The following is a 22,408-nucleotide window of genomic DNA, read 5'->3' as shown; positions in this document are numbered from 1 at the left end:
CAGAGCTGGGGGGGGGTAGGGCTGGGGTAGTGGGGGCTGTGGGTCGGGGTTGAGGGGCACCAGCAGAGCTGGGGGGGTAGGGCTGGGGTAGTGGGGGCTGTGGGTCAGGGTTGAGGGGCACTGCTAGAGCTGGGGGGGGGTAGGGCTGGGATAGTGGGGGCTGCAGGTCGGGAGTGAGGGGCACCGGCAGAGCGGTGGGGGTAGGGCTGGGGTAGTGGGGGCTGCAGGTCAGGGTTGAGGGGCATAGATCCTCCACTCTCCCGGGCAGCGAACTCTTTCCCAATTAAAAGACAAAACCAAATTAACCCCCTGTTACAACAGGACACAAACCCAAGTCCCTTTAATCTGATAAAGGCTTTAAACTGAAATTGTCTCTTCCGTCCCTTCCCCCACTGTGGGGTCAGCGAGGTGGGTCTAGCAGCCGCTGGGGGGTGGGGTGGGGTGGACAGGCTAAACCCAAGTCACCATTGTGATACTTTCAGCCCTGCAGCGAGCCCGCGGCTGCCCAGGGATCTCCGGCTACGCCCCACTTCCCCGCTCTCGCGCCCCTCGGAGCCGATGGGGCAGGAGTGGCTGAACAGCCGAGCACGAGGTTGGAGACCTCGGAGCGTGTTACGGAGTGTGGGGGAGTCTGGCCCTGCACCCCTCTTCCTGGGACTCCCAGTGACTCTCAGCCAGCCAGGAAAACAGAAGGTTTATTGGACAACAGGAGCACAGGCTACAGCCCAGCTCGTGGCCAGAGCCAGGACCCCTCGATCTGGCCTTTCTGGGGTTCAGGGTGCTTGGATCCCAGCCTAGGATCCCCTGAACTCCCACCCCCCAGCCCCGAACCGAAACTGACCCCCCCCCCCTCCACTCGGCTCTCTCCTTTGTCTGGCTTCTCTCCTTTGTCTGGCTTCCCGGGCAGAGGTGTTGACCTCCCCTCCCCCTGCCTAGCTCAGGTTACAGGCTGAGCACCTGTCCCTCACCTAAAGTCCTCCCCGGCTCTCCCATCCCCCATGCAGACAGCTCCTGCTCCATCACATCTCTGCCCCCTTCGAGACTGAACTGAGCGGGGTCACTCGATGGCCCAGGTAAGATACTTCAGCCATCCCCACCTTGCACTTTTTAGCCTTTACGGTTAACCCCGCCTCTCGGAGTTGGTCCAGCACTTGTCTAACCTGGGGCACGTGATCCTCCCAGGTCTGGCTGAAGACGCAGATGTCATCAATATACGGCACAGCAAAACTCTCCATCCCCCTCAGTAGCTGATCCACCAGGCGCTGGAAGGTGGCCGGCGCTCCCTTGAGGCCGAAGGGCAGGGTCAGAAACTCATAGAGCCCCAGGGGGGTGATGAAGGCCGATTTCAGCCTGGCATCTGCGTCCAGCGGCACTTGCCAGTAGCCCTTGGTAAGATCCATGGTGGTGAGGTACCGAGCGCCTCCCAGCTTGTCTAGGAGCTCGTCAGGCCTGGGCATGGGGTAGGCATCAGATACGGTGATGGCATTAAGCTTTCGATAGTCCACGCAGAACCGGATCGACCCGTCCTTCTTGGGGACCAGCACCACTGGGGAGGCCCAGGGGCTGGCGGACGGCTGGATCACCCCCAAGGCCAGCATGTCCCTGACCTCTCTTTCTAGGTCCTGGGCAGGTTTCCCGGTGACCCGAAAAGGGGAGCATCTTATAGGGGGGTGTGACCCAGTTTCCACCCGGTGGACAGTCAAATTAGTGTGTCCAGGCTGGTTGGAAAACAGCTGTCGGTACAGATGCAGCACCCCTCTGATCTCAGCATGCTGAGCCGGGGTCAGCTGATCTGAGAGGGGAATCGCCTCCAGGGGGGAACCAGCCTTTGTCCCTGGGAATAGATCCACTAGAGGGTCATCCCCCGGCTCCTCCCAGTGCCCACACACGGCCAACACCACATTCCCCCTGTCATAGTATGGCTTCATCATATTCACATGGTACACCCGGCGGTGATGTGCCCAGTTAGACAGCTCCACCACATAGTTTACCTTATTTAGTTCCTTGACAACCTTGAAGGGCCCTTCCCAGGCAGCCTGGAGTTTGTTCTTTCTCACGGGGATGAGAACCATCACTTGGTCCCCGGTGGCGAAGGCGCAGGCCCACGCCGTGCGGTCGTACCAGACCTTCTGCTTCCTCTGGGCTCGGGCCAGATTCTCCCTGGCCAGGCCCATGAGCTCGGCAAGTCTTTCCCGGAAGGTCAGGACATACTCCACCACCGACTCTCCATCGGGAGCGGCCTTCCCCTCCCATTCGTCTCTCATCAGGTCCAGGGGCCCCCTTACCCGCCTTCCATATAACAGTTTGAAAGGCGAGAACCCAGTAGATTCCTGGGGTACCTCCCTGTATGCGAACAGCAGGTGAGGTAAATACTTGTCCCAGTCCTGTGGGTGCTGGTGCATAAATGTTTTCAGCATCATCTTTAGCGTCCCGTTGAACCTCTCCACCAGCCCGTTGGTCTGGGGGTGATACGCTGAGGCCCAGTTGTGCCGGACCCCACATTTCTCCCACAGGGACTGGAGCAGGTTCGAAATGAAGTTGGACCCCTGGTCCGTTAAGACTTCCTGGGGGAACCCCACCCGGCTGAAAATGGTCAGCAGCGCATCCGCCACGGTGTCTGCTTCGGTAGAGGACAAGGCCACCGCCTCGGGGTATCGAGTGGCGAAATCTACCACCACCAAGATGTATTTCTTCCCTGACCGGGTCGCCTTGCTGAGAGGTCCCACTATGTCCATGGCCACCTTCTGGAAAGGTTCTTCTATGATGGGCAAAGGCCTCAAAGCTGCTTTCCCCTTGTCCCGGGCCTTCCCCACCCACTGGCAGGGGTCACAGGATTGCCAGTACTGTCGGACATGGGTAAAGACCCCAGGCCAGTAAAAGTTCTGTAGCAGCCTCTGCCTGGTGCACCGGATTCCCTGGTGCCCTGCGAGGGGGATGTCATGGGCCAGGTACAGCAGCTTGTGGCGAAACTTCTGGGGAACCACCAGCTGCCTCCTAATCCCCCACGACTCCACTTCCCTGGGGGGAGCCCATTCTCGGTACAGGAACCCCTTCTCCCACAGGAACCTCTCCGTGCAACCTCTCCTCATGTTCTCTCTGTTTCTTACGATCCTTCAGCTCTCTCCGTTTTAGCTCTCTCTCCCATTCCAGCCGCTTGCGCTCCACCGATGCCGAGCGTCGCCGGGACGATCCCCGGCTGGGGGGTGAGCTTTGCCGGGCCGACCCCCTGCTGGCCGGGGGGGTCACGGTGCCCTCGGTAGTCGCTGGGCTCCTCCCCCTCCCCCTAGGCATAGGGGTGGGAGGTCTCGGGAAGCCCTCAGCAGCCGGCTGATCACTCCCATCAGGGAAAGACACTGGTGCCTGCGCTGCCTCTGCCAGGCTGCTTCCCTCAGAGACAGGGATCAGTTCATTCAAGCGATCTCCCTCCTCCAGCTGGGCAATCAGCTGGTCTTTGGTGAGCTTCCCACTGAGCAGCCCCCTCTGCTTGCACAGCTCCACCAGCTTGCACTTGCTCTTCTGGGAATACATCTTCCTGCTGGCTGCTCGTAGGCCGGGGTGCTCGCCGCTCCCCACGGGTTCCAGGGAGACCCCTAGTGTGCCAGTCCTTGAGGTCACCCCCTCTCTGCCAGGGTCGAGCTGCAGACTCCTCCGCCCCTGGGACCGCTCGCTGTGATCCCCCGGGGGACCCTGTTACTGCAAAGTCCTTCTCTCTGGTCACACACTCCCAGGGGTTAATCACCCCTGCAATCGCCCCTTCGTTTTACTGCTCCCCAGTCACTTACTGCAGGAAGCGCCGTCCACGGGGTGCAGTAGATCCCACCTCTGCCACCAGTTGTTACGGAGTGTGTGGGAGTCTGGCCCTGCACCCCTCTTCCTGGGACTCCCAGTGACTCTCAGCCAGCCAGTAAAACAGGTTTATTGGACAACAGGAACACAGGATACAGCCCAGCTTGTGTTCAGAGCCAGGACCCCTCGATCTGGCCCTTCTGGGGTTCAGGGTGCTCGGATCCCAGCCTAGGATCCCCTGAACTCCCACCCCCCAGCCCCGAACCGAAACTGACCCCCCCCCTCCACTCAGGCTCTCTCCTTTGTCTGGCTTCCTGACCTCCCCTCCCCCTGCCTGGCTCAGGTTACAGGCTGAGCACCTGTCCCTCACCTAAAGTCCTCCCCGGCTCTCCCATCCCCCACGCAGACAGCCCCTGCTCCATCACAGAGCGGTTCCACTTTCGGGCTGTGAGGAATATGCTGGTTCCCCGCCCTGGGGAGGGGCCTGGGGGGGTTCCTAGGGCTCAGCGAACTTGCGGCTTCCTGGCCCTTTCTCTGGAACAGCCTCTCTATCGAGCGCCCCTTTGATCCTGGCTGAACGGCAGATGAAAGCCGGCAGCATCTCTCTCTTTTAACTAGCGCCACTTCATTTCCTGTTGATCAGGTTGTGCTGGCCAGGATGCTGCTCGCCACCTCCTCTGAACAGCACCCCCTGGGGCTGGTGCCCTGGGCAGAGCCGTGCGAGATGGGGGGTCTCCGGACCGTCACTGTGTGTGGCTGGAGGCAGAGGGCAGCTGGCTCGGGAGGTGACACTTTCTACCTTCTCCTCGTTCTCGTCCCCGTCCCCAGGCCCAGCAGCTCATGGCTTCCGAAAGCTGCGAGGCTGCGTCTGGGGCGCAGGGACGGGGGCTGCCTCGGGCTCAGCGCCTGCAGCTTGAGGACAGAGAGGAGGCTTCGAGATCGCGCTCACCCGGCTGGCGGGGCGAGGAGAGAGCCGCCTGCGGGAGGCTCTCCTGACGGGGATTGAAACAAACCCGCAGAATCCATGTTGGGGAAGGAAAATGGCCAGAGGGGCCTGGGAAGGCCACGTGATGGGACAGTCAGAGGGTGACAAAAGGAACCCAAATAGCTCCGGGTGTGTGAATAACCGAGCCAGCCCCCCCACCCCCCGGTGAGCTGCCCACGCCAGGGGCTGGGGTATCTCAGCAGCTTTGCTAGCCCTAGCTATGGGAGCTGCTTCTCTTGCCCAGCCCTGGGCTATTACTCATGTTGTACAGCTGGGACGCGAGGCACAGAGAGACTAAGTGACTTGACCAAGACCACACAGGGAGTCAGTGGCAGAGCAGGGAATTGAGCCCAGATCTCCTGAGGCTGAACCCCTGGATCGTCCTTCCTCCCCGCACTGCCTGGATCTCCCAGTCCCACCCCTCCGGGCTTCCCCCTTTGCTCCCTCTGCCCCCAGCACTGCAGCTCAGGGACCGGCTAGGAGCATTCGCCCTCTGGGCTGTGGTTAATCGGCCTCCCTCATGCATTCACACGCACTCGTTTCTTGTTCCGCTCTCCCCACCCTCCCTGCAGCAGCCTGAGTGGCAGAATGACTCATGGCCCAGCAGGCTCTGCCCTGCCTAGGGAGTGGGCCTGGCCTCTCTCCTCTCCCCAGCACGGTTGAGGCTTTTGCCAGCCCTCCTTTGTGCTGAGGGGCAGCCTGGCGCTGGGCGGGGGGGGGGGTCCCTGAGTCCAAGGCAGCAGCTCCAGGAGAGATGCTCAGATTCTCCCGCTCCTCCAATCCCGGCTTTTGTTTCAGAGCCGTAAATCGTGGCCTACCAGTCTGCACCGTGACATCACCGCCAGCCAATGGGAGTGCGGAGCTGCTGCCAGGGCAGGGGCTCGCGGGCGACTGGCAGAGGGCACGTAGGGCAGCGAGAAACGTGCTACTCCCACGGTACGGCGTTAGGTCAGGCCCCAGGTCTGAGCCCAGCAGCAAACGATGCAGCTGCAGGGAGGTGGATTCTGCGCTGGCTTAGGGGGGTTGCACAGGATGTACCGTCAACCTTTGGCCCAGTTACTGTCCAAAGGAAGTTCTGTCTAGTGCTTAGAGCAGTGGGGGCTGGGAGCCAGGACTCCTGGGTTCTATTCCCAGCTCTGGGAGGGCAGTGGGATTGCCTGGTTAGAGGGGGGAGGGGCTGGGAGTCAGGGCTTCTGGTTTCTATTCCTGATTCTGAGTCAATGTGGCTAGTGGGGATTTATTTGCAATCTAAATATAGCGAAGAGGGAACACGACAGCAATGAACTGTGGGCTCAGGGGACAGAGTGGGCATGAGACGCTCAGTGATTTCAACGGCAGCCCGAGCTCGGAACGTGCGCCCTGACGCAACGTGAATTTGGTGGGTCTCAGCCATGAACAGAACTGGTACCAGCTGGCTTCTTGCTCTTGATCCCAGCAGAGGTGCTGAGGATGCTGAGATGGAGCTGAGGCCCTGGCAGGAGGTGGTGGGAGGCAGAACCTGCTGTCAGGGTTCCCTCCCCACTCTGAGCTCTGGGGTACAGATGTGGGGACCCGCATGAAAGACCCCCTAAGCTTATATTCCACCAGCTTAGGTTAAAAACTTCCCCAAGGCACAAATTCCTTACGCTGGGATGGTATCGCCGCCACCACCAAGTGAGTTAGACAAAGATTCAGGGAAAGGACCACTTGGAGTTCCTGTTCCCCCAAAATATCCCCCCAAGCCCCTTCACCCCCTTTCCTGGGGACCCTTGAGAATAATATACCAACCAAATAGGTAACCAAGGTGAGCACAGACCAGCCCCTTGGGTTTTTAGGACACTAAAAACCTATCAGGTTCTTAAACAGAACTTTATAATCAAGAAAAAAATAAAAGAAGCACCTCTGTAAAATCAGGATGGAAGGTAATTTTACAGGGTAATAAGATTTAAAACACAGAGGATTCCCCTCTAGGCAAAACTGTAAAGTTACAAAAATACAGGAATAAACCTGCCTCTTAGCCTAGGGAAAATCCACAAGCTAAAACAAAAGATACGCTAAGGCATTTCCTTGCTATTACGTACAATTTCTGTAATATTAGATGTATCATTTCAGTAGGAGCTGGATTACTTGCTTGGTCTCTCTTTGTCTCAGAGACAACACCACACAGAGCACAAAACAAAAACCTTCCCCCACAGATTTGAAAGTATCTTCTCCCCTTATTGGTCCTTTTGGTCAACCAGGTTATTTGAGCTTCTTAACCCTTTACAGGTGAAGGAGGGATTTTATGCCACCCTTAGCTGTATGTTCATGACACCTGCCTTGCTGTGGCTCACCGTGTGCCCCTGAGGATCAGATGAGGTGCTGGGACTGGCAGTCTGCCAATTGCGCTGAGTACACATTATGAACACAACGAGCAGAACCAGCTTCCAGCCACAGCCCCACACCTTGGTCCTGTGCCAGCAGTGGCCAGTGGGGTGGCTAAAGGAAGAAGAAGGTCTAGTGGTCAAAGGCGCTAGCCTGAGATGTAGGTGAGCCAGGTTCAAATCCCTGCTCTGCCACAGACTCTCTGTGTGACCTCAGGCAAGTCACTTAGTCTCTCTGGGCCTGCAGTCCCATCTGCCCACTGGCGGTAGCAGCCCCACCCCCAGGGGTGTGTGAAGGAGGGCAGATGAGCACAACAGATAGAAAGGCTTAAAGCTTTTTTTAAAGATACAATTCTAAGGTCTTGTCTATACACAAAAGCTTAACTCTGTCGGCAGAGTCACCTAGTGTGAACCTGGTTAGCCCGATACCAAAGTGCCTTGAACCAGTCTAGCTATTCCTGACAGGAAGGGGTGCAAATCACCTTTACTCTGGCATACCTGCATCCGCGCTAGAGGCTGTAGGAATGTCTGCATCAGGAACTGACACAGTTCTACCAGTGCAACCACGGTGCCTCGGCCCGTCAGCAGAATAGAAACGTGTGCGCACATCTAGCTGCGTCTCTCTCCGACTTGTGCCTTCCCCTCATTCTCTGCATCGAGGGCTTGCGAGAGGAAAGTTTCTTTTTCAGAAGAAAAGAAACTCAGACTTTTTGCCTGTAGCTGCTGTTGCACATGCCAAGCGTGCATGACTGAGAGGAGAGAAGAGAATTCAGCTGTGGAGGGGTCAGAGCATTGCATACCTATTTGCATGGGTGTAAAAAAGCTTATTTTGTTAAGCAATAAAGCTTCCCCCATTTTGTTGCCTTTTTATGGTTTAAGCAGCTACAACAGTTCACAGCCTGTCTGTGAGACTCCCTTCTCCTGGCACTAAGGCAAAGAGCTGCTTCATTCACCCCTTTCTTTGGGGAGAAGTTCTTCAGAGCGGGTCAGATCCTGTGTGTTTGGGGGTGCAGGGCGTTGTGGTTGGGATTTCTCTGTGCAGGGCTCTGCTTGGCCGCAGGCCTGGCCATGCGAGATGGCTAGAATCTGATACATCTTCCATGCGAGGGGCATCTTGAGAGATCCTACATGAGTGCTAAAGAAAGAGCCTCGGGCCTGCGTTTGAACTGGCCCCGGCCTTGCACCCTGGGTGATGTTTCCACCCTTGTTGCCGTTCTGATTCGGGAGCATTGACATGCTTTGGCACAGGGTGTGAATGACCAGACGTGGCCTGGGAGAACAAGGCCAACAACCCAGCCCTATCCTAGAGGAGGGCTGCTGTTCCTTTAAATGTGCTCTGAACGGGTTTCTGTTGTTATTGGCTGCTCATAGTCACACCCAGAGAGAAGGGGAAGAAGGCGAAGCCAGCCAGAGAATCAGTGTGGGAAAGAGCCACGCAAACTGCCTGCAAAGGGAGCTTTTTACTAAATACCTATTCCAGGTTAGACCAGTTCAGCCAGAGAGGAAGAGGGGCCCCGGGAGCTCGACTGGGCAACTGATCCCCGACTGCCTGGGGGAGTCGAAAGGAAGCGAGCTGAGCTCCTGCAGCGAGGTGCTGGCATGGCGGGAGATGAAGAGAATTATTATGGCAAACACGGTAAGAAAGTGTGCGTCATGCAGCAATGTCGTGTGTCTCCTCTGGGGCCTGCTTATGCCGGCTCCTGCGCTCCCTTCCTGCTCCTGGCGCTTTCTTTCCCCTCTGTGGTGTGCAAGGGTCAGCAGGGGACGGCTCTTAGTTCTGGGAAATCGGGTGCTGCCTCGCCTGGGTGCCTTGGGACTTTGCCAGTAGCATTCTGTGCTCGGATGCCTTTCCGATTATGGGCGGAGAGCCTGGAGTGGAATCTGGGCATGGACGGACAGGGCTGGCTCTCAGCAAACTCCCTGAACTTTGATGAATGTCTGACAGTCAGACTCCTTCACAAGCAGCTGAGGTCCATGGAGGGCTGCAGTGTTGCAGTTAACAGCTTCCTGGCTCAGCAAGGCAGCAGCTGCCTTTCCCCTGCATTTCTTTTCAGTTGTGGTTAGCCCTGCCCTGAAGCTGAATGGAGAAACAGGCGCTAAGCCCTGGTATCGAGGCACCCTAGACCACAGAGCTTGCAGGGGAATAGCTATAAAAGCACCTTTGTAATCAGTATAAACACTAGCTGGCCTGTACTGCTTTCCATGGTGTAGTTAAAGCAGCATGACTTGTATGTGGACAAGTTGTCACTCCCTTGTTGGGAGTCACTCTGTGTTAGGTGCATAGCCCTGGGCTCTGGCCCCTCCTCTTTCAGGCTCCCATGGCCACAAATTAACCCTGGAGTCTCTTGGCTCTGATAGCTAAGAAGCTGGACCTCCAGTTCTCCTCTGTGACCCTCACCCTTTCTGCAAAGGTTCAGAGTTCCCCTGCTGTCAGCACAGATGGTGGAGAACTCCCCCCCCCCCCCCCTTGCTGTCCAAGACATCCATGGGGGGTGGCTAGTTTGGGGGCAATTGCCACAACGTTGTTGCTTGTGTGGTATTTTTAGGGAAGTGAACGTTCCAGCAAAGTTAGCCAGCGCTGCCCCGGAGTGACCCAGGGCTGGAAGAGCAGGGTGGGGCAGAACTGCGGTGTGTTGGCAGAGTTGGGGGCATGGGGAGTCCAGGACTGGAATAGAAGCCAGATGCACTGACAGTGTCCAGGAGGGGCTGCACAGTTGGCCTGAAGGAGGCTGTTAGTTCCAAGCAGGGCTACTAGCTGCTCTCGCTCTGAGCAGTGAATCGTGATCCTCCTGAAAGAGGGAAATCCAGAGCTGTTTCATTTCACGGGTGCCAAGTGTGCTGCTGAGAGCTTGGTGATCGCTGTAGCCTGGCCAATGGGCAATGGGGCATCTTTTGAGTGCGGCGTGGGAGCGGCAAACCTGCTGTTATAAACTCTTCTGCATAAATTCTCCCTGGTGGGGGTGGGGATGCAGCTGCTCTGAGTGTTTGCGCAGACAGTTCACAAAAGCTGCCAAGAATCCTGCTCTGTAGATAACGGAAACGGGGGGCCTTGTAAAATCACTTTACTGCCTGTCCACAAGCAAGATAGCCAGGGTGGGTGCTCTGTGTGGGTGAGAGATACAGAGAAGGAACATTGCACACTCATGTCTCTTCCCCAAGTGCCAGCTGTAAGTACATTAGGTAACTGGAATTTCTGGCGTATGTATGCTAGTCTTGCATCCTGTTTTTCCAGGAAATCCACTTGGTTTCACTTTCAAAGCCTCTGTGTATGCCTGCCTTGTGCACTGGCTCTTAGGGAATCTCAGCAGCTCCTAGGCTTCTCAGAGAGGGATCCGTGCCTGGCTCCTTCTCAGGGCGGGAGGTAATGGAATGAGCAGCCTGGCTCCAGCTATTGAATTCCAGCCAGAGAGTGCTTGGCTGGGTTAGGGTGGTTGCAGCCTGTAGAGAGAAGGGATTTCTAGGTTAGATAGAACTTGCTATCCTAGGTCTGGAGCTGGCTCTGGGTAACCTGACTGAGGGGCCCCGGACCTCTTCTGAGGCTCTGAAAACATTTCTGGTGACTTTCCCTCTTGGAAGATTCCCAGGAGCTGAATGGAAACATTCTCTAAGAATTGGCTGAGGAGCTGTGTGGAAACTGAATTATTTCCAGCCCTGGACACTAGGATGTCAGAAGAAAAGTGATGTCTTGGTAGATTATTTTCCTCCCTGGTTCTGGGTAGCCTCCAGGCCTTTGTTGTAAAGGTGTAACCCGCTTCCAGCCTCCTCCATCTGCACCGTCTGTGACGCCAAGATGAGGATGTAGAATTCTAATATCTAAACTGTATTGTTAAATCTAGTCACCTAAATTTGGGTTATTGCTAACTATGTACTCTATGTATCATGTGACTTTTAAAAACTAACTTTGTATTTGTGGATAATCGCTAAGCACTATACCCAGATGTACAGACACTCTTTTCCCAACCCACGTATTATATATATATATATTTAGCATTAGCTTTAGTAAAATTTTTAAACCTGTCTCCTGCGATGTGTCCCATGCTTTGGGTGTACTTTCCTGGCATCTCTCCTGCCTCTGTGCAATGTTATTGGTACTGCACTCAAACGAGGGGTGCCAGTTCCAGAAAGAAAAGACAAGACGTAGGGAAAGCTTGGAAGGAGCTTTCAGGAGACAGAGGCATGCTTTTGTGGGCTGAGTTCATGAGAAGGAGATAGGACGCCTGGGTTCTGTTGCTGATTCACCATATGACTGATGAATTAATTTTTCCATTTTGTGCCTCACTTTCTCCATCTGTAGAATTATGATTTTGACTGGCCTCCCTGGGAGGTTGAGGCACAGGTGATAAATGTTTTGTTTGTAAAGTGCTTTGAGATCCTTGAATGGAAGGCACTGGGGAAAACCTGACATTCTTGGTGGATGGCCAGCATTTCCTTCCTTCCTAGGAGCATTACTAAGTGTTTTGGCTCCAGCAATTTGTCTCTTTATTTTTAAATTCCCCACCTGCCCCAGTGACTTAAAGCAGTTCTCAAGCTGATGAAGTGTTAAAATAAAAAGGTGAGAGTACAGCCCTTGGAAGCTCACAGAGCAGGCTGTAAGGCATGAACTGCTCCTTGGGCAATGAATTCCTGGTATTTTTAGATCTGCCTGGAGTGTTGGTATTTGGTGTGTGACAGAGGCAGGTGAGGGTGGCTGTGTCTCTGCTGCTCTTCTGTGCTGCATGATTATTTACCTAGCATTTTCCTTAATTCCCGTGCTCCTGGGGGATGGCTAGGATCAGCCCAGAAAATGGTGGTTGGAGGTGATTTCCTGTTCTGAATCTTTCTTGCCTGTGTCTATAGAACTGAAGTTCTCCTGCTCAGGAGAGCCCCAAACTCATTACTAACCCACAGCTTCCTGAGTTCTTCTCTTCTTGGTGGGAAGAAATTCAACTGCCACAAACAGACAATTAGACTTAGAATCAGACTTCTTCAACACACCTTCCCCACCATAACATAGCAGAGGTGCACAACTCTGATTTTGAAAAGTAAATACAATGGGTCATGGTCTGCCCTCTGGGGTACCCCACTGCTGCAGGGCTGCATGGGGTACCCCACTGGGGCCAGATTTGGCTCAATCTGTGTCCGGTGGCTGCAAAGACTGGGCAAAGAGGGAACGTTGCCAAGTAGTTAGAGCTGTGGAAAATGGTGTCCTATTCCTGGCTGTTGCACTGATGTGCTGTGTCCCTTTGGGCAAATCACTTCCTCTTGCTCGGCTTCAGTTTACCAGCTGCCCTGCCACCCGATGAAAGGGATATTTGTCATCTCTAACCAACACCAATATTTGCCAAGTTCCTGCTACTCCTGAGTGTGAAGTAGCCCCATAACAGGTCCTAGTAGGAGGAAAGGGATGGGGAAATTGACCCTGCTGTCCCAATGCTACTCCAAATGAATGGCTAACTCAGTGTCCTCTTACCTTCTTTTTAGGGACGCCACAGAAATATGACCCATCATTCAAAGGTCCCATTCATGACAGGTAAGAGCAGCCTCTCAGCAGCTGGCAATAGGAGTGGGGTGCTCCTCACCTGTTCTCATCCAACACTCTGCAGTGGCAATAATATGAATAGGTGACTGGGGAACGCTGATTGCCGCAGAGACCTTGGAGGCAGGAGCCACGTCTCAGCTAGAACGTGGATGTGATTGGTCTCTGCAGGGGGGTGCTGGGATGACGCAGGGGCTCTTAGGGAGTGCTCTAGTCTCCATGCTTTTCTGGGGCTAGTGCCTGATCTTGTTCTTACTTCTCCTCTCTCCGTCAGGAGCTGCACTGACATCGTCTGCTGTATCCTCCTCGTCATTGCCACTGTTGGCTATGTCGTTGTGGGAATCGTAGGTAGGTAGCATGCGGCCCTCTCTTCCTTTCTCTGTTTTTTAGGAAACCGAGTGGCATTTGTCACCCTCAACACCTCTGCTCAGATCCTGGTGGGGACAGGCCCTAAAAAGGCATTGGGGTAAAAACACCAGGTTGACAAGTGATTAAATGCTTACTGTGCTGTGCTGTGACATATGTATTGGGGGGGGTGGGGCTCACAGGGCAGTACTTGGCACAGCACCCAGTGCCCAGCCACTAACAGGTGATGTTTCTGGGTAGGAGGGATGGTTCTCCTCTTGCAGGTGGAGTCGCCCCTGCTCCTCGAGGCAGGATCCCTGACTGTGACGTGGCAGGGCTCCTCCCCAGCTTTCAAGCGTATGCTGCCACGGCCAGTATTACTGAAGAAAGTTTATTGTCCAAACCAACAAAACCAGTTCCTCAGCTCACCTCTATCCTAGTGTTTTGTGGCCTCTCCTCCAAGGGGTTTCTGGTAATCCTGCTTCTTGCAGCTTTCTGGTTTCACCCAGCTTCCCTTCTTCTGGAAGGCTAGCACCAGGGTTACCTCCTTGAGCACCTGGGCCCTTGTTCCAGGGATCCATCCCCAGGGTTAGCTCCACTCCTCTGTGGTTTCTGTGCTCAGGAACAACCTGCCCCAGTCACTCCTCTGTCTGTGCTCTGACAAGCTCGATTGGCCCACCTACTAATGGGCTCGACTGGGCCCACCTACTCTGGCACAAGGGAGCCAGACCTGGTCTGTTCACAGGGCCCAGCCACCCTGGGACAATCCCTTTAGCTCCTCGGCAGCTGAAAACTCATGGGGGCAGGTTGTCATTTCATGTACTACCTCAGTTTTCTGTCTGCTCCTGTTTCAGAGGGAGGCTGGAAGAGACTGGTCCATGTATCCACAGCCATGTCAGATCAGCACAGAGGAGAACTCTGGGTGGGGCTACCCATGATGAGGCCGCCCCATTGATTTGTTTGGGGAGGAGGGTGTTTATATGAGATCACTTGCTAACTGGGGGAGGTCCTTGGCCAATGGTTGACTCAGCAGGTTGATACAGCAGGTGAGGTGGGAGAAGGGAATGAAGGTTGCCTGGTTAATCGTGGCTTTTTTTTCTCCCACTCAGCATGGACACACGGTGACCCCAGGAAGGTGATTTACCCCACAGACAGTCGTGGGCAGTTCTGTGGCCAGCTGGGAACTCCCAATGAGTATGTGTCTGAGATCTCTCTTCCTTTAAAAGACTGCCAGGAAAGCTGGCTTGCCATTAGATGGGAACACTGAGTAATGTCCTGTCTTTGCTCCATAACACCTCTAGAAGCAATATAGCCTCAAAATACTACAACCGTCATTTCGTGGCTCCCTACAACTCCATTCACCTGTGTCTCCTCCCCTCCCCTCCCCTGGCTGCTAGGAAGGGGGAGATTTGCCCCTTTCCCTCTGTTCCCCACCCCCCACCCCAAGCTCCTGTGAGGTATAAAGCGGGACACCAACAATCCTATCTGTTTGCTCAGTGCTACCTTCCGTTTTTCAGGCTGTGTGAGCACCCCGCCCCCTCCACTTGCCACTGCCTGAGACTAGGCAAAGCGAGAAAAGCTCTAATCAAACCAGCAGAGACCTCTAGAGCTGCAGGTAGAGGCTATGGACCCGGGCTGAGCAACACAGCCTTCTAGTCTCTATTCACACCCAAGTGGGGGTCATTATGATTTTCCAAGTGGCAGCTCCAGTTCTAATCAGCCAGGACGTGTACTGCTGCGATTCTCTCATCCTAAGAGATGAACCTCTAGACCACTTGCCAGGGAGCCAGATAAAAGAGCAGGATTGGAACTAGGTTCTCCAGCCTGGTGAGACAGAGCATTTGACTTTAGGTTCCTGCTCCAGCTCTTTGGTCTGTGACAAGGGAAGCAGTATAAATGTTTCGAAAGCACTCAGCTGTCTTGGCTGTGGGAGGACAGTGTGACTTCTCCACTGCAGTCGGATGGGCAAGGCAGCGCAGGGTCTCACTTCAGGCCTGAAGTAGAATAGGTGGTGCGGGAGGTTCCTGGGTCCCCTCTTGGACAGGAGAGTCCAGAAACTGAAATGTCGTCTTGTTTGCAGGAACAAGCCTTTCCTGTTTTACTTCAACATCCTAAAGTGCGCCAGCCCCTTGGTGTTGCTGGAGTTCCAGTGTCCGACCAAACAGGTAACACAGCTCTCCGCAGCGTCTCACGCTCCCAAACACCACTCGCTGCTGCGACCCCTGCTTTGTTCTCATTTGGAAGGTTTTAAATAAGAGCTTTGCAGTGTCCCACGGGCTATTCTTAGCAAATGTCCTTGCAGATAACATGCAGACCACCGCCCGGGGAGCAAGGGGTGTTGCTTTCCAGTCAGCCATGAGGGAATCCTGTAACTGGGTGGGCACTGGGTATTGTGCCAGGTATGTAGAGCACGCGTCTCCCGGTGTTTGTGTCTCAGTCTTTAGGGAGAGAGGAGCTACTTGGTGCGGGATGCCCTCTCTTGGTTGTGCCTGGGCATTGCAACAACTGAGAGCCTGAACAGAGAAAGGTGCAGGAACAGGAGCAAAAATGAGTGGCTTCTCCTGGTGATTTGCTTTGAGTTTTATGGCACGATGGGCAAGCGTTGAACTGTAGGCTGAGACTGGATGCTGGCTAGCAGACTGCTGCCCCTCACCCAAGAGGGAGCAGTGACCTGGTGTCTGTCTCATCCGCTCCTCTCTGATTAATAATGATACTTAGATCTTATATAGCCCCACTCAGTTCTTTCAGTCTTAAGTACTGTGCATGTCTGAACTCTTTCAGATCTGTGTGAATAAGTGCCCAGAGCAGTATCTCACGTACCTGAATGCCAGGAAAGAAACCAAAGACTTTGAGTACTACAAGCAGTTCTGCGTCCCAGGATTTGACAATCCGCAGAAGGTGAGTTGTATTAAAGGAAAGGGATGTATTTTAGAAGTAAACTATTCAAAACTGGTCCCAGTATGGTGCCATTCTAGACTCTTTTTTCTCTGATGTTAACCTGATGCTTGCATGTTTCTCCAGAGGAAGAGTGAATGGTATAGAAATTTTCAGGCTGAGAATTTCATTTAAACTTGTGTCTCTCTCTCTCCTAGAGCCTCCCAAAAGTGCTGAAGGATGGAGACTGTCCGTCCATGATCACTCCCAGCAAACCCTGTGAGTTTGACTGGGGAGCAGAGGAAAAGAGGCTGGGAAGGGTCCTGGGAACTGAATATGGCCAGTGTTTCAGTTCAGACAGGGTTTGTTGCCTCTGGTGCAACAGCATGTGAGGGCAATGTACATCCATCTCTGTGTCCCCCTACCTAGGATTTGCTCCAGTTCATTCCCTTGCAAGTTGCTTGGAAGAGACCTGCAAATACAAGGGTACAGGTTCCTTCCCCCAGTGGCACATCCAGCCAGCTGGGACAGGGTATTGGAGATGGCAGTGACTGAGCAAAACCCCCATTAAATTGCTGGATAAGAGCAGGAGCAGACCAGCTGCTGGGTTTGGGAGTGCAGTATGGTGATGAGAGCAAGGGAACCAGCCAGGTTCTAAACCCAGCTCTGCTGCTGATCTGATGTGGAACTGTGGCAGAGTTCCTTCCCTAATCTGTGCCTCAGTTTCCATATATGTGTAAAATGGTGTTAGTGGTATTGACACTTGTGTAAAGCACTTCCTGTTAGCCTTTACCTGAGGGTACTGGATTTTTCTGATGAGGCAAGTGGTGATTAGACTGCTTTGCTCTCCAAAGTTCACCTGTGCCTCTTATGCTTCATCCCTCAGTGGCGCACAGGTGTTTACCAGCAATCAACACCAAGAAAGGGGTCATCATGGTTGGGAACGACACGACCTTTGACGATGGACTGGGACAACGAAGGAGTGTGACAGAGCTGGTGGAGGGGGCCAAGTGAGTTCTGAGCCTCATCTCTGAGGCGAGGTATCCTGGGTGCCTCTGGGCTTGTCTTCGCTAGGAAAATTGGTCATGTTAGAACATGACCAGAAGGCATCATGGTAAATAATTTGATGGTGAAATACTACTTATTTACTTGTGTTGTGGTAGCACCTAAGAGCCCTAGTCCTGGACCAGGAACCCACTGTGGTAGGCTCTGTGCAAACACAGAACAGAGGGTCCCTGGCCTAAAGAGCTTACAGTCCAAGTATAAAGACCAGAAAGAGGTGGAGACTGACAGACAGCTGGGGGAGCACCAGCACAACAACCACCGAGTCACTAGCAAAATGTTTGTAGGCATCACAGCGGAGCTCTAAAAAGGCGTCTGAAGGAAGACAGTGAGGTAGTTTTGAGGATGTTCAGTGAGAACAATTCTTATCCTGGCACCGACAGGGCCTTGGTTGGCCTATAAAGAGTGCAGGGTTGATCAGAAACTGACATGCCTTTTCCCCCCCCCCCCCCCCCCCCCCCCCCCCCCCACTCCCTGCTGTTCTTAATTCCAGAAAAGCAAACATGGTTCTGGAAGCAAGACAACTGGCCATGAAGATCTTTGAAGATTACACAGTTTCCTGGCACTGGATAATAATGTAAGCAGAGACCTGAATGGCTGAGCTAATGCATACAAAAAGCATGATGTCCGACCTCCTTCCAGACAGAGCTGTATGGGAACAGAGCCAGGGAGCCACTAGTGCTTAATGGGTACAGAGTCTGGCAGAACATGTGCTGTCTGAGAACAGTGCGGCATTTGAATGAATACGTATCAAAGCCTGCTGCTTATGGAAGCTGTAGGGTTTTTCTATCCCCTGTGTAATGAGGCTGGGCGGGGGGGTGGGGGCGGGGGCAGGTTCCACTCCACTCTGCTGATGGTAAAAAGGTGGTAGTGGAACTGTGTTAAAATAAAGGAGTTTAGAGAGACTGGCTGGTTTGGGATCTGAAAGGAATCCAGGGTTTGTTTTTCTTTGTTGGTTTCTGCGCCCACCCCCGATTCTGATCCACCACCAATGTGGCAGTGGCTGAGTCATTCACCTCTGAGAGTTGGGCATCTTGTGTGCAATGAGTTTGGTGGGTCTTGGTCCAGTTCTTATCAGGACACGTGTTGCCAGGACTAACTGCCCCCATTGCTGGTAGCCGCCATCTAGAGACCAAGGATTTGAACAGGCATTGGGGACTGACCTCTTTTCCCCGCCCTCCTCCAGGAATGGGAGACACAGAGAAGGCAGTTTAGGGGAAAGTTTGCTCTGAGGCTGTTTGTTGCATCTGCTCTGGGGAGAGAGGACTTCAGTCAGCAAGGCTGCCAACTTAGCCCCTTCTGCTGCTGTTGAAGTTCACAGGAAAAAAACAAGAGACTAAATCAGTTAATGGAACAAAGCTGCAGGGCACAGAAAATGGGAAGCTCTGACGTGGGCTCGTTTCTGCAGGTGGTTCTGTGCTCATGAACTTGCCTCTCTCCCCTCCACAGAGGTCTCGTGATTGCCATGGTGTTCAGCTTCATCTTCGTTGTCCTGCTTCGCTTCCTTGCTGGGATCATGATCTGGGTTATGATTGTGCTGGTGATCTTGGTGCTCGGATATGGTGAGTGGCAGCTGAGCTCAGAGTCTCTGACATGAGGCTGGCTCCAGGGTTTCTCTTCTTGCATTCACCCTGCAGAACTATCTGAGATTGGTTTAGTGACTGAGGTCACAGCCGCTCAGTCTGTGTTCTAGTCTCTTCTGTTTCACTGTGATACTGCAGTAGGGTTGCAGGGCTCTTCTACCTAAAGATGCAGTTATTTCCGCTGACTTATGCCAGCAGGTGGATCCTATTATTTCCAACCCAGGATACAAAAGAGGATGGAAATATCCCTCTCTGAGGCAGAGGGATAGGGAGTTTTGCAAGGAAAAGCTGAGGAACAGCCAACCTTAGTCAGAAGTTTGTTTACATTAACAATAAAAATTAAGTAAGCTCCAGGAAGGAGGCAAGTTTGGACCATATCCAGCATGTACATTTTGTGTAGACCAGGGTGGGAACATACATGAACATCTGCTGGGTGGGGAGACCTGACTAAACTGGCTGACATCTTTTGGTCTGTCACTTAACCCTAGTTTGTATGGGGCTGGGGCCAGAGGCCCTCTCCAGTTATCAGTTGTTTCTTTGCCTGGAGCTCCTCTGAATGGTTAGAGAGAAGTTGCTCCTGTAGATACGCATTGACTGAAGTCTCCTCATTCTTGCATCCCAGAGAGCTGACAGACCCTCCCCATGGTCTCCTTTTAAGGATAGTTCCCGCTGGGTAGCAGATACTCTGAGCATGAGGTTAATCAGAGGCTGCTAACAGTTTCACTCTAAGGCAGTCAAATCTCTGCTCTCCACTGCAGGAATTATCCACTGTTCCCTGGAATATGTCCGTCTAAAAGGAGAAGCAGGCTCTGATGTTACCCTGAAGGACCTGGGATTCCAGACGGATCTGCGTGTCTATCTCCACCTGAGGCAAACGTGGTTGGCCTTCAGTAAGTCTCACTTCTGCTCTCCTAGACCTGGTACAATGCAAACAAACAAGGGGCTGTGGGACAACCAGCGCTCCTATACGCTCATCTCTTGTGCTCGTTTGCTTGGAGGAAGAGGCTAGAAAGTAAGACATCATGAGGGTTTTAGGTCCTGCTGTCCTGCAAGAATAGGAGATGGGGGTCTTAGGTGGGGGCTCTGCAGATGCACAGCAAGAACCCACTGTGACAAAGTTCCTCCTTTACCTTGGTGGGTCCTGCGCTTATTGGCAGATTTGCTCACCTCACAGATTCACCCTGCGGATCAGGAAACAGCCCAGAGACCTTCCCCTCTGGTAGAAGCCACAGTCCAGGTCAATTCCTCCTGTGTTTGATCAGGAGTCGGGAGGTTTGGGGGGAACCTGGGCCTGCCCTCTACTCCGGGTTCCAGCCCAGGGCCCTGTGGACTGCAGCTGTCTAGAGTGCCTCCGGGTACAGTTACACAACAGCTACAACTCCCTGGGCTACTTCCCCACGGCCTCCTCCCAACACCTTCTTTGTCCTCACCACTGGACCTTCCTCCTGATATCTGATAACACTTGTACTTCTCAGTCCTCCAGCAGGATGCCTACTCACTCTCAGCTTCTTGCACGCCTCTTGCTCCCAGTTCCTCGCACGCACATCCTCTCCTCTGGCTCCATTTGGGCTGACTGGAGTGAGCCCTTTTATAGCATCAGAGGGGCCTTAATTAGAGTCAGGTGCTTAACAGCCTCACCTGACTCTTAGCAGGTTAATTGGAGTCAGGTGTTTTCATTAGCCTGGAGCAGCCCCTGCTCTGGTCACTCAGGGAACAGACACCTGCTTATCCAGTGGCCAGTATATCTCCCTTCTACTACTCTGCTGTTCTCAACTGTGTCTATCACACCACATATCTCCATATGTGATGTCCCAATCAGGAGACTGTGTTCATTGCAGCATTCGACAGGCAGAAATGCCTGGCCCGGGGGGGGATGTGAATTTCAGTGCTGGACTGACTGCACCTGGAGACAGGAATCCTCAATCTCCATAACAGGCCCACCAGCATGGGCAGTGGCAGGACGTGTGTCTTTTTCCTAAGCTCCTCTGGGGATGTAAAGGGAAGAGAGTTCATCCTCCATGGCCCTTCAGTCCTCTGACTTTCTGCTGAGGCTGCCGAGAAGGCCGCCAGTTTTTGTCCATCTTGCAACCTGGATGCCTGGGAACTGGAGAGAAGGGAGAACTCCTTCAGAAACCAATGTCTGAGGACAATGACGTTGCACAACTGCCTGGTCAATTATTTGGAAAAAAATATCCTCCCCTACAGAGGATATCTATGCTCATAGCCTCTATAGAGTTTAAACCCAGGTGTATCAGTGATCATGCTACCCCCCAACCCAAAGTTGGTGGGTTTCCTTAGGACTCGGTGGAAGAAGAGGTAGTCTCTTCAAGGTGCGCTGCTCTCATATCTAGGGGCCAGCATTGTAGGGTCCTACTACAAAGAAACCGCACGCATTCAGAGCTCTGATCATGGTACGACTCCAGTTTTCCCCTCTCTCTTTCAGTAATTATCCTGTGCATCATAGAGGTGATCATCATTCTGTTACTCATCTTCCTCCGCAAGAGGATCCTCATTGCCATTGCGCTCATCAAGGAAGCCAGCAGGTGAGCTTCGTGTGGACTGCTGCAGCCACACGCAATAGCAGGGAGCGCTGTGCTCGCTTGGGGGGTGGGGGTGGTGAGGACCAACTCTTGCTGGGTCTAACACACAAGCCACATCTCCCCTCTGGCCCATGAAAGAGATGGCTGCGCAGTGGCGATTCCAAACCTGTAGTGGGAGGTGTGACGAAGTGGGACTGTTCGCACTGGGGGCTGGGTACAGTTCCTAAGTATCTAGCAGCAAAAGTCCATGCAGCAAATGCCTGACACTCTGTCTCCTAGCAACTGATGGCCCGGCCCCTCCCTGCAAAGGTGCATCTAAAGCTGTTGGAGACAAAAGGGGTCAGGTGACCTGCTGGCCCGGGAAAGAGGCAGAGGGGAGAGGAGGGGCCGGAGGGGGGTGGGCAGACGGGAGTTGGCTGGAGAAGAGAGGGGAGGCAGGGAGACCGGGCTCTGATCCCCGAGGGGGGCTGGGAGGCCCCCAAGATGGACCTAACCGGGGGGATCCGGTTATCTGTGCCTGCAAGACCTGTGTTGGACTGTGTTCCTGTCGTCTAAATAAACCTTCTGCTTTACTGGCTGGCTGAGAGTCCTGGTGAATCGGCAGGGAGCCGGGGGTGCAGGGCCTGACTCCCCCACACTCCGTGACAGGAGGTTTGGGGGCTATGCAAAGCAAGCTGCTGTCTGGATGGTTTCTCCTCCACCTGTTTGGATTTCCCTTGCAATGGGAGGGTTTTTGTTATTTTTACTGATTCTCTCTTCCCTGGCAGGGCTGTTGGTCACATCATGACGTCGCTGGTGTTTCCTCTGTGCACCTTCTTCCTGGTGTGTCTCTGCATTGCTTACTGGGCCAGCACCGCTGTGTATCCTTCCATCTTCCTCTCTCCTCCACCTCCACCTCCAGCCTGGTGTGGTGGGGGCAGAAATCACACATCCCTCAGAAGGCTAGAAATGTTGTGGGATTATTTACTTACATGTATCCAGTCTCATGATCAAATTTAAAAAAAAAAAGTGTTAAGCAGGATGGTAAGAGCTGGTCTGTATGGGACAGATAGAGAATTGGGTCCAGTCTCAGAAAGTCGAATCCCCTTAACTGCTTCTTCCCAGTTTCTTATCTACTTCTAATGAGGCTGTCTACAAGGTGTTTAACGAAACGTCTAAATGTGATTATGCTGGGCAGACCTGCATACCAGAGGTGAGGGGCTCTCTGAATAGTCACAACTGAACATGTTGGGCTTAATAAGATTAGTCTCTTGAGCAGACATATTGTGCAAAAGCCAGTTTGGCAGCTACTGTAGCCTCCATCCCTGGAGTACCATATGGCTCCATTTGCTGTGACAGTCTCTCGGGCTAGCTAAACTATAACCTCCCCTCCCCAC

General features: G+C 53.6%; 1 protein-coding gene across 4 annotated transcripts in view; it reads left to right on the top strand.

The window, feature by feature from the left end:
• The window catches only part of SLC44A2 (solute carrier family 44 member 2), a 40,584-nt gene that overhangs the window by 7,839 nt on the left and 10,337 nt on the right, over nucleotides 1-22,408 (top strand). For 2 of the 4 annotated variants that reach the window (XM_044994629.1, XM_044994627.1), the window contains exons 2-14: nucleotides 12,574-12,622; nucleotides 12,903-12,976; nucleotides 14,083-14,167; nucleotides 15,054-15,138; nucleotides 15,755-15,871; nucleotides 16,066-16,126; nucleotides 16,734-16,857; nucleotides 17,403-17,486; nucleotides 18,359-18,471; nucleotides 19,251-19,382; nucleotides 20,936-21,035; nucleotides 21,800-21,892; nucleotides 22,137-22,224. In XM_044994629.1, the coding sequence (XP_044850564.1) occupies nucleotides 12,574-12,622; nucleotides 12,903-12,976; nucleotides 14,083-14,167; nucleotides 15,054-15,138; nucleotides 15,755-15,871; nucleotides 16,066-16,126; nucleotides 16,734-16,857; nucleotides 17,403-17,486; nucleotides 18,359-18,471; nucleotides 19,251-19,382; nucleotides 20,936-21,035; nucleotides 21,800-21,892; nucleotides 22,137-22,224 (1,205 nt within the window). Of the gene's footprint in view, nucleotides 1-8,458; nucleotides 8,750-12,573; nucleotides 12,623-12,902; nucleotides 12,977-14,082; nucleotides 14,168-15,053; nucleotides 15,139-15,754; nucleotides 15,872-16,065; nucleotides 16,127-16,733; nucleotides 16,858-17,402; nucleotides 17,487-18,358; nucleotides 18,472-19,250; nucleotides 19,383-20,935; nucleotides 21,036-21,799; nucleotides 21,893-22,136; nucleotides 22,225-22,408 lie in introns of those variants that run through there. The other 2 variants (XM_044994628.1, XM_044994630.1) reach the window with 2 other exon arrangements.

The sequence above is a fragment of the Mauremys mutica genome, chromosome 20 (assembly GCF_020497125.1).
Source record: "Mauremys mutica isolate MM-2020 ecotype Southern chromosome 20, ASM2049712v1, whole genome shotgun sequence".
Taxonomy (NCBI): domain Eukaryota; kingdom Metazoa; phylum Chordata; order Testudines; family Geoemydidae; genus Mauremys; species Mauremys mutica.
Note: the sequence above shows the minus strand (reverse complement) of the source record. Positions and strands in the feature narration are given on the sequence as shown.